General features: G+C 37.0%; 1 protein-coding gene across 1 annotated transcript in view; it reads left to right on the forward strand.

Moving 5' to 3' along the window:
- The window catches only part of LOC306851601 (ephrin type-A receptor 4-like), a 39,239-nt gene that overhangs the window by 2,195 nt on the left and 24,593 nt on the right, over nucleotides 1–12,451 (forward strand). The window contains exon 3 of the mRNA XM_079387984.1: nucleotides 3,350–4,013. Coding sequence (XP_079244110.1) covers nucleotides 3,350–4,013 — 664 coding nt within the window. The remainder of the gene's footprint in view (nucleotides 1–3,349; nucleotides 4,014–12,451) is intronic.

The following is a 12,451-nucleotide window of genomic DNA, read 5'->3' on the forward strand; positions in this document are numbered from 1 at the left end:
AGGAGGTCAGCGGGTTCCGTTCGATAATGTATGCTTCTGTACTGTTTGGAGCCCCTCATCACCAATTAGCCGTTTAACATCTTCAAATCAGGTGCATCTAAATTACCACATCAGCGATTCAATAAAACACAGAATTCCCTTTCATTCCAGAGCAGCTCAGCTTCCTTTCGCATCGATCCAAGTCTCATTGAGCTCCTGAGTTCCTCTCCCTCTGTGATCTTCTCTGTGATGGACAGGCCTTTGGCACGGACGGTGGGCGGGTATTCAGCCTTTAATACGGCCAATTAGCTCCTTTCTCCTCTCGTCCCGCTATCAGCAGCTCCGGGTTCTTATCTCTGCGCTACTCCTCTGGGCCTCCGTAGTCACACCGATGAAGGGACGAGCCGAACAGAGACAATCACGCTCCCTGATGGACGCCAGATTGCTGTCGGTCTTATTATCTCACAAATGCTCAATTAGTTTTAGCGTACGGTGAATAATTCCTGGAGATTATTCAAGGCCGTCAGGATGATCTTAATGGGACTGTGGCTGCTGTTATTATTATTTTTTGCTTTCTAAAAATTGCAAATTAATGACTTGGTAAATTTATAGATCAGTCTGTGCCTGTTAACTGATATGTGCACATTGGTGATCTATTTGGATAAAAGCGTCTGCTAAATGAATAAATGTACATGTACTTAAAGGTCAAAGGGCAAATTGTTAATGCACATGCACTATCGGTCAAAAGTTTGGAATAATTACGATTTTTTTATGCTTTTCAGTGTCATGCTGTCAGATATTATTACAGTTTAAAAGAACTGAATCATAGAATGATTTCTGAAGAATCATGTGAAAGTGAAGACTGGAGAAATGATGCTGAAATTCACATCAAAAACAGTTATTTAATATTTCACAATATTGCTATTTTTACAGTATTTTTGCTTAAATAAATGCAAAAAAACTTAACTTTGATTGGTAGTGTAAGTTAAAATGTGATATTTCCCATTCAGACTCTTGGGTATCAGCAGTTAAATTTGCTTGTGTTTATATGGTGTTCCTTTGCTTTAATACAAGTCATTAGTGCTGATTAGATGATGAAAACTCATCGAGTCCAATCAGACGCTGTAATGCTGGTTTAGCAGACGCTGAGAAGCGTTGTAGGCTGTGAAACATCAATGACTGTCTAGAGTTGTTATTGTATCTGAGGCTAGTAGAAGAAGAGTAATGGTGATTTTCTGAGGTTAGTTCAGGCAAACCTATTCTCAAGCCTGGAAGAGGGAAACAGATGTTATGTTTTAGATCTACATTTACTCTACAGATTCCCAAGGTTCAGTTCTGTTTTGGCTCTGGATGACCTCATGTTTGTTTAGTTTAATGATCAGTTGTTTTCTGGGGTTTTTTGGGGTCTGATGAGCCTCATGCTTTATGCTGTCATCAGTTTTTAATAGAGATGCTCTAATTAAGATTTTTCCAGCCGATTATTGTTTTCATGTCATCTGAATCAGCCGAATCTGATTATTTACATTTTCAATGGGAGTTCTGTCAACTGATTGACAAATACTGTATGGATAATCAAACAAATAAGCACAAAATTACTCATTTTAAAACAAAAATTTTCAGTATTATGCTTGCGCAAAAAATGTATCTATTATTGGACATATGATGCCATAGTCTACAATGCTTAACCCATTTAAACCCACCGGCAACTATAGTTGCCGCAGGTTATAGTTGTCATTTTCCTTTTGCAAGTATTTTTCTAGATGTTATCCATGTTTTATGTCTAAATGACGTGCACGCAAAGAACCAAATAAAGGATTTCAAGAGAAAAAAAAAGGTATTCACTTCCTTCCTGTCACATGAGGCTATCAACTTAAATGTTAAATGTGTTCAGAAAAGTTGTCATAGTTTTAGTGATAATGACATATTATAAGCAAAGTATGAAAAATGTCCAGAGTTTTCATGTTATTAGAATTTTAACAAAAATGTAATGCCTACGGGGCACAACACCCCCATGGGTGGGGTAAAATGCCCCCCAGTCTGACAAAGCAATTTGCTTTAAACATTTAGCCTACAGCAAAATCAGAGAACAGGAAGTTTTAGCTTAAAATTAAAAATAATATAATCAATAATTAAGAATTATAAAATTATAATTATTACATTTGAAACATTTTGTTAGCTAATGCTAACTGGCTCGCTAACTAGCTACCTGATGCTAACTTTAGGTAATTTTTAAATATAAAATCCAAAAAATTTTATTCAACCAACAAGTTAGAATATATTTGATGGAAAAACTAAATATTTGATGTTCAGAACAGAATAACTACAGTAATAACCCATCTATTAGCTAGATGCAGTTTTTTGGGTTTGCATCGAATGTTCTTCGACTTTTATACATAATATATTTGTTTATTAATTGTTTATGAATAAACATTGGTCTTTTGAAAGCAGTAATAACTGTTTTCAAAAGACCAATGTTTATTCATAAACAATTGAGTTAGTTAGATTCCAAATGTTCTCCTCCTATTCAGATTTGACATTGAGGGGTGCATACAATGTATTTTCCCACCGGCAACTATAGGTGCCACACATTCAAATACAATTTTCAAGAAAAAAAACCTAAAACCTGGGGAAAATAAATGCAGACCATGTTCACATAAGACACTTTTATATGCATGAAACCATTCAGAAAAATTTGGGCACAAATGGGTTAAAGTCAAAATTATGTAAAACAACTCACAGGTGAAATTAAATTATTGTCATGATCATTTGGCACATTTTATTTATGCTATTTAATAATAATAAATAAACAAATAAAAAGTCGTGACTTTGTGAGTGAATTGATCAAAAGAACCGGCCCATCATTCGAGTCTGTTGTTCGTTAATGGTTGTAAACTGCTGCAAACTTTCTAAAAAAGAGAGTTTAAAAGAGTCATTTGTTCGCGAATTCAGACATATCAATGAATACACAAACACCACACAATTCACACATTACAAGACATGTCTAAAAAATTATTGATAGATAGTTAGGAAAGAGAAATGCAAATTTATAGGACAGTTTGGGTGAAAAAAACCTCTCATTTGCATGTTTATATAATATGGTTTTCAAAAAGCAAAATTAATAGCCAGATAAACATTTTAACTGAATGTACTTGTGAAGTTTACCACATAATGTACATTTTAGTCAGACAAATTCTGGATAGTTTGTTTGTTTTTCTTTCTTTCGTTCTTTCTTTCGTTCTTTCTTTCTTTCTTTCTTTCTTTCTTTCTTTCTTTCTTTCTTTCTTTCTGTTTTGCATTTTAAAAAGATTTCAATTTGACATTAAGAAGGCCTTGATTTTCCTCATTTCTAACTTTGTGCTGTCTCGTGCAGTGGGAAGAGGTGAGCATCATGGACGAGAAGAACATCCCCATCAGAACATACCAGGTGTGTAACGTGATGGAGCCCAATCAGAACAACTGGCTCAGGACTCACTGGATCCAGCGCGGCCCGGCCCAGCGCATCTACATCGAGATTAAATTCACCCTTCGTGACTGTAACAGCCTGCCCGGCGTCATCGGCACCTGCAAAGAGACGTTCAACCTCTACTACCTCGAGTCCGACTCTGATAACGAGCGCTACGCTCACGAGAGCCGCTTTGCCAAGATCGACACGGTGGCGGCGGATGAGAGCTTCACGCAGGTGGATATTGGTGATCGGATCATGAAGCTGAACACTGAGGTTCGGGACGTCAGTGTTCTGAGCCGCACAGGGTTTTATCTGGCCTTCCAGGACGTAGGAGCATGCATTGCGCTGGTTTCCGTTCATGTGTTTTACAAGAAGTGTCCGTTAGCCGTGAGAAACCTTGCGCAGTTTCCTGACACGGTAACCGGAGCGGACACGTCGTCCCTGGTGGAGGTGCGCGGCTCCTGCGTGAATCATTCGGAGGAGCAGGAGGTTCCCAAAATGTACTGCGGTGCAGATGGAGAGTGGCTGGTGCCCATTGGGAATTGCCTGTGCAATCCTGGATACGAGGAAAAGAATGAGCAATGTCAGGGTAAGACACTTCTGATGTTACACTCAAACTAGCACAAGTGATCTTAGTCACATTTTACCCACATTTGTCTCCATTTCATGAGTTAGAATTTGAAATTGAATTTGTCACACCCACAGGAAGTTGTCACTCTCTCTGTTTTTAACCTTCAAGTCTTTTTAACTCTCAGAGACTAAAGCATAGATATTCACAGTGTATTATTTCTTGTCACCCTTGCCAGTTAGTTTAGGTAAGACTTGCATTTGGGATATAAATTGGACAAACAGTGCAAAATTGCAATATTATCCATTTAGGCTCATTTTTTTTTTATATATATATATATATATATATATATATATATATATATATATATATATATATATATATATATATATATAGTGAAATGTTTGGAATTCACAACACGACTCTGCACACAGATGTATTTGAAATTCATCTGGTAAGGATACAGTTATGAAAAGTTAATAAATGTCATTATCAGAATCAGAAAGAGCTTTTATTGCCAAGTATGCTTGCTTATACAAGGCATTTGTTTAAATGTCATAAGCTTCCAGTTCACAGAGACAACAACGACACACAGACAATAAAAATAAGATGAGAATAAAAAATACACATATATAATGTGTATATAAATATCAATAAACAAAAAAATGAAAAATAAAAATAATTTGAAACAAATGATTGTATATACATTTGTGCTATAGATGATATATTGGGATAGAATTGAAGGAGATGCAGGGATGTACTAGCACATAAAATATAAGGTTATTGCACATTGTTATTGCATAATGGGGGGGGGGGGAGGGGTTAACTGTTCATAAATTGGATTGCCTGGGGGAAGAAACTGTTCTTGTGCCTGGCTGTCCTGGTAATTGGGGCTCTGTAGTGCCGGCCAGATGGCAAAAGTTCAAAGTTATTCAAGTTATTTGGCTACACTTAATTTACAACAATAAATATGTCAATAATGACAAAATTGTGAATTTGTATATTTCAATTCTGTCATTTTTCTTGTGGTGGCAAAAAACTTTCTTTCTATAAAGTAGTGCTATAAAGTAGTGCTGTCAAACGATTAATTGTGATTAATCGCATCCAAAAAAGTTTTTGTTTACATAACATATGTGTGTACTGTGTATATTTATTATGTATATATAAATACACACACAAACAGTATATATTTTCAAAATATGTCCATGTATTTCCATGTATATATTTATATTAATATAACTGATATTACATATAAATATTTAAAATGTATAAACATAACATATATTTTTTTAATATATACATGCATGTGTGTGTGTATTTATATATATATAATAAATATACATAGTACACACACATATATTATGTAAACAAAAACTTTTATTTCAGATGCTATTAATCGTTTGACAGCATTATTATAAAGTCAAGTTCTGAGGAAAAATTCTAATGTTTTCTTACAATTGTGAGTTTATATCTCATAATTCTAACTTTATAAATCGCAATTGTGTGTTATAAAGTCAGAACTGCAAGATGTAAACATGCAATTGCTAGACAAAAGCCAGAATTGTGAGATAAAACGTCACAATTATCTTTTTTCATTTTTATTCAGTGGCAGAAACAAGTTTCCATACTTGTATGAATTTCTTTACATTTTTAAATTAATTTTAATTTATGTTTGAATGGCCTCAATTCAAATACGGGAACTGAATTGAAATTCAAAAGGGGTTCTTAATTCTATTCTGAATGGTGACTTCCGTCTATCCATCTGTCCCTGTGTCTTATTTCTTCTCCTCTCAAGCACGAGTCTGTCATCAGGTGGTAATAAGAGTGTTTCTGATTGGTTTATCAGCGTTTGTGATTGTGTACTAAGGAGGACTGAGGTCTCTCCTCCCATGAGAACAAGAGATGCTGATTACAAACACAGAGTAGAAGAGAGAAGAGGAGAGGCAGTAAATCCACAAGTGCCGAGTGTTCTCATGGAAATAACTTTATTATAATCATACTAGTTTGGCTCTGGACTTTGTAATTAACAGATTTTTGGCAACTTCATGCCACATAATAAGACGTGACTCACTGCGGATGTGTGTGAGAGAGAAAGAGAGAGAGGGATCGCGAGAGAAAGATGGAATGAGTCGAGGCATGTTATCAAGAGTCTAAAAATGGCCTTGAGTGTGATGAATGGATCTGTTGGAGGAGAAAAAAATGTAATTATCTTTAAAACTGACATTTCATTCTGCCATAGATCAAGCCAAATAAGAGCCTGTGACAATAATAAAAACACATCACACAGAAGTGTTGACAGAGAAAAGAGAAAGTTGGACTTCTCTTGTGCTTAATGGCTTCTAGACATGTGCTGCTATTTGTAGAAGTGCCGCAAAGACGCACTGCAAACACTTTGCGTGGTTTCCATAGCGATGATGAGGGAAAGCCGGCACCACCCTTGATCTTTGCCCCGAGAGGTCACGGATCAAAGGTTACGTTCTCGCTCAGGACTCAAGTGCAGTCATCTGGGGCTGTTTCAGGTTTCCTTAAGTGTGTTGAATTCTCTGTGAGTTTTTGAAGGGGAATTATGTTACAGGGAGATTATTAGTGGAGCCTTCATGAATATTGATGGTATTTGAGTCTGTATTAATTATTCAGAAAATTGAAAACTATGAATAGCAACACTTTGTGGACGTTCTTTTTTTACACTTTGCATAGAGACATTTTCATGACATTTTGAGCATTTGAACAGACATTCATGCACACGTGTGTGTGTGTGTGTGTGTGTAGATAGATGCATGTGTATATATGTTATATTATCTTGTATATATATAAATACATAATATTGTAAATATTACTTAAATATAAAATATATTTTTACATTCATATTTAATAAATGTAATATTTATATATATGATCTATCTATTTATTTGTCTGTTTGTCTAAATATATATATATATATATATATATTTTTTAAAATAGAAATGCATTGCTTGACCTGTTTGTATTTAATTCTATAGTTTAATTATAGTTTTTTTTTTGTTTCAAAGTGGACACAGTTTTTACCCACCATTATAAAACTGTCTTTCAGTTAATTAAAAAAATTAAGCAAAACCTAAACAAATGGTGAAACAAGACTTTATATATATAGCCATGTCTAACCAGAGAGCTTGTGATTTCTGTAGGTCTACATGATTATTTTATGAGGAAATATCAAAATCAATTCATGGTATTTGATTGAAAAGTTACTTTGGTAGATATAGTGTGGAAAGAAATAATGCATTGCTTATTTCTTCCAAGGAGTTGCAGTGCATGTGAAAGTATCTGTGGGATGTAGTCAATGCTATTGTTGAGCTGACGCTGTGCTGAAAGGAATCTGCCATTGCAGTCGAGTCTCGGGGCTCTGTGAGAGTTTCGGGGGTTCACCGGGGGGAGCTGAAGAAGAGGTCGTAACCAGGTCAGAGGTCACTAACTCTTTCATCCATCTCTGACGCTCGGCTGACAGCTGGAGAGAAGAAATTTATTAAGACATCAAAACTCTTGACAGCTGGGCTTCCACAGGATGCCATGGAGACACGAGACTCTCTATATGGGCCCGATGGGGGACGCTGCTGTTTGCTCTGTGTGGTTTAGAGCCGCCTGTTGCATGATCCCCACAGGATAGATAGATCTTTACAATCTCATTCGTGTTTTCTGAACAGAAATGAGAACAAATTGAGATTCTCCTTTAGAGTTTCAAAAGCTATAGTAGACTGCATATTAGATTCTTAAATTCTTTTAAGTTGCAAGGATAAGTAACAATAAAATAAAACAATTTTTTAATGATAAATTATGCAGTATTTTTTGTATCTTTTGGCTGAGAGATGTACGGATGGCCTGCACATTTGATCGCTTTAAAATCTCACTTGTTTCTTCTGTCAGCGAAACTATAAAGAGCAAATTTAGATTTTTTATTTTATTTTATTTTAAAAGTACCATAATAGTATTATAAAAAAATTTAATTTGGCTATTGTCTTTTGTATCCTTTTACATTTGAAAGCATGTGTTTGATCTCATCTCCTGAGCTATGAATGAGCAATCTCTGAGCCATAAAATGTCCTGTGGGTAATGAAGGAAAGGACAGGAGAGGAAGGAATCAATCTCCCTCACCGTTTCTTCATCACTTTCCTGCTTTTTTTTCCCTCATGCCATTTATTTGAGTTGAGGGAAGGTCGGTGTTGAACTGTGTTTCATGTTCCAGCTTTTTGTGGCCTCGTTTTCTCCGACATGCCTGAATGGTTTAAAAACACAGCGGGATAAAAGGAACAGGTCAGAGTTTACCGAGCTCGGAACGACCAGCTCGGTTCCTCAGACAGAAAGAGTCCTGTGTGTGCGAGTCGAACATTATTACCGAGGTGTTGAGAGCTGTTTCTGGTCTGGATGGTGTTCTGTTCCCTCAGTTCTTTATCTCCGACTGTCTCTCTCAACGCTGGCTCTCCCCTCTCTAAAAGGAGCATGACAGAAGCGCGAGGAACGGCACCGCCGTAACATTGATATAATGTTGCAGCTCGCTGACAGTCCCTTATATTAACCAGACTTAATGGACTCTCTGGAAGTCTTACAAGGGAACGACAGGAGACGTGTGGCCTCGGCTGACCTGAATTTCCCTCTCTTGTTTCAGTCAAATTCAGCGCTGATTCAGCCGTCTTAAAGGGACAGTTCACACACAAATCGCCAACTCATCCTCATGTTTCTCAAAATAGCAAAATATTTAGCAAGCTTCGCATTTCTAAACAATCTAAACTCCGTGCAAAGTCAATTCTGAGAATTGTTTGTAAACACATTATAAATGTTAGAAATGCATTTCTGAAACAAGTTATAAAGACTGTGAACTATGTAGTATTTAATTGTGGAGTTAGACCATTAAACAGTTTTTCACCATTTTCGTGATCAGGATTTTATGGGCGGGGCTAAATCATGACTCGATGACGCAATCGAGCCACCGAGCACAGATGTCATGCACTGATCGTTCTGCAGCGCTGCTTCAAGTCAAACACACCTAATAACTAGAGTGCATTAGGATCAGTGTTTCACAGCTCAATCGCGAGTTACTGTCATTGCCGTTAGTTCCTACAGCCTACAGTTTGCTAGCTACACTCTAAAAAAAAATGGTGCTATATAGCAATAAAAGTGGTTCTTGGCTCGTAATCATAGGGGAACCACTTTTGGTGCTGTATAGCACCAAATGTTGGTGCTTTATTGGTTCTTCACCGGTTCTTTGGCATGACTGAGGGGCTACCACTGCCGTACAAAGAACCAGTTAAGCCCCTTTAAAGGTTCTTTACGAGCCAAAGAACAACAGTGGTTCTTTGGCTCGTAAAGAACCTTTAAAGGGGCTTAACAGGTTCTTTATACGGCAGTGGTGCTATATAGCACCTTAATCACCCCAAAGAACCACTGAAGAACCGCTGAAGAACCATACAGGAGCTTAACAGGTTCTGTATATAGCGGTGCTATAGCCCCTGAGTCATGCCAAAGAACCGGTGAAGAACCGCTGAAGAACCACTGAAGCACCAAGATTTGGTGCTATACAGCAACAAAAGTAGTTCCCCTATGGTTACGAGCCAAAGAACCACTTTTAGTGCTATATAGCACCATTTTTTTTAGAGTGTAGCTATGCCTTCGTCACGTTAATGCATAATACCTGGTTGTGTTGATCAATCATTCACAAAACAGCTCGGTCTCCTTATTAAATAAGTTGTTAGAGGAAGACAGCTTTCCCGCGAGTGGGCGTGGTTTCAGCGGCGCCAGTGGACACGTCCCCAGCGTTTGAGAGCAGAGAATACTTCGTATTTTTTCAAGATTTTGATACCTTATTTTATTTACTTGACGGATTTTTGTTTTTTGCATTCAAATTTGGCTGGGTGGTTAATAACACATTTTTCTGTGGTGTGACAAGCTCAGAAAACACATTTAATATTGACTCTACACGGACTTTAAAGGACAAAAAAGCAGCATAAAATTATCCATGTGACATGTTTTTGTATATTTTGAAGTGTTTAAAAGTCATGCATTAGATTTGTGCATTTTTCCTAAAATCCTATATGTAAACCTGGCAGCGAATAATTCATTTAAAGTAAGGGCATGTATTTTCTGTCAACAATCTCCTGCACCAAAAGGCACCAATACACCAATAAAGGTGAGAGATTTAAGTTTTACAAATTACTATAACATTTTTTAGTCCAAATTCATTGTCAATGAATTTCTAAAGAGTGAGTGGAATGCTTTTGAACATGATTCACAGAGGAAAGAAAGTAATATCTAAACCATGCCGCTGTGTTAGTCGTTTCCTCAGGACTAGTTGTAGTGGTTTAACCATCAGTGTTGGGATTTGCTATCTTGCTGGAGCTTCTGTATTGTTTTCTCTCGCACGCTCACTTTCCTTCTGCCTTTGAATTCATCTTTTATTTTCCATCAAGAGGGGGTTAAAAAAGACAGAGAGAGAGATAGACGTGCAGTAAGAGTAAGGGGGAACAACAAAAGACAGAAAGACAGCAAGAATAAAGGAGGTGATCGCAGAGAAAAACAGATTTGTCAGCACACAGGGAAGGTCATCGGCCTCCTCTCAGACAGGAAAAGACGAGAGAATGAAAAGGAGCTGATGTCTAGAGAAAGAGAGAGGGTTTTAGGTGGTCTTTGATTTCTTTTCCTCATCATTCACGTTCCCTTTAAACATCCCTTTGATGTGATGACAGACGCTGTCTCTTTCTCCCCCTCTGTTTCTCTTTGTCGTTCTCCTGTAACAATGGACTGTGATTGCGAGGTTTTGAGTTGTAATCGTAAGCTCGTCAAACTGTAGGAGGTGTGTAGGTGGTCTTTTCTCAGTTTTAGTCCTCTTTGTGATGGAATGATGGATGTAAAGAGGTGTAAAAAATGAATGTGTTCTGAAACTCATTTTAATACGATGAGTGTGTTTCAAAACCTAATAAACTCCCCTGTTCTTCATCTAAGGCTGATTTGAAACTGGAACAGTAACAATGTAATACTCTTAATAAGCATGGTAGTACTCACAAATATTATATGAAAAAAGTCATTTGTTATTAGATTAGACTATGTATGTAATAAGAGCATGAATATTGCACATATATATTTGAATATGTATGTGTGTGTGTGTGTGTATGCATACATATACACAGTTATATATAACTTTGGTTAGTATTTTTGAGGTGTGAAGCATAAAAGGAATTGAAATAGTTTATTGAAATGAACAGTTTTGAACTGATTCACTCAAATGAATCAAACTTTCCAATTCAATGCCCAGCCCTAATGCACATGAATTACTGAAACATTTTAATGTATTTATGAATCATTTTTACCTTTGAGGGCAACCACAAAGAAATCACACACAGAATTATTGATTGAAACCCATCATGTGTCTGTGACTGATTTCTAAAGGTCAAGTGAAAGTAGCAAAGGTTAAAGGTCAAAATAAGAGAGTCTGTCTTGTTAGCGCTGCCATATTCATCATGTTGCACCGCCACAACATCATAATGTTCATGTGTACGTGTTTATACCATAGGTGTGTGCTTTTGTTTTCCCAACAAATCAATAGAAACATACACAATTCCCTGCTGTTCACTGACTTCCCATAAACACACATACACACATGCACAATGGAAGGTGTTGCAGCTCCAGACAGTCTGTCGTCCTGCTTTTCCAGCGGTTTACATAAACAAACTAAAAATACACAGCCTTATTTTTTTCACCCTGGCCCTATGAGTCACAGTATCAAAACAGTGAACTCATCCCATGATGCATCATGTTGTAAGCTTATGTTTGTGTGATGTTTCTTTTGTAGTGTGTGTCAGAAATGGTTTTGCATGAGGAGTTGTTTTTATAGATTCACCTGAAAACTCTGTGTGTGTGTGTGTGTGTGTGAGAGAGAGAGTGTGTGTGTGTGTGTGTTAGCTTGTGTCACTATATGAACTCGACAAGTGTGTGTATGGAACTCATTTGCATATCCTCCTGTGCCAAAACTTCCTGTACTAGAAAATAGTGCCGCAACTTTCATGTATAACAATACATGCAGACCTTGCCAGACACACACTCATCTTTCTAATCTCTCCATTCTTTTATTTTCATGGTAGTTGTTATTAAATTGGGTACAGATTTTAAAGACCCCTGGCCAAAAGGGTGTAGGCGATCCTTTGCCCGATAAACGCACCGTAAATTTGGGGAAATTCCTCTCTCTGAATGGAGGAAGTCGGTGTACGTGTTCAGGGCAGTATGAAGTTCAGGTCATTTCAGGAAGTCTTGCATCAATACCTTCAAAAACCTGCCAAATCTGTTATATTAAAACAACACGCTTTGACAGAATAATACCAACAACGTTGTGGTTTCATAACATATATTAATAAATAATTCAGCTGCAGAAGTGAATGATGTGTTCATGTTGGGTATTGCTGAGGAGAGGTCAGGCTCAGGTGACTTTGGTAATAATT

Source organism: Barbus barbus (assembly GCF_936440315.1).
Source record: "Barbus barbus genome assembly, chromosome: 31".
NCBI classification, from domain to species: domain Eukaryota; kingdom Metazoa; phylum Chordata; class Actinopteri; order Cypriniformes; family Cyprinidae; genus Barbus; species Barbus barbus.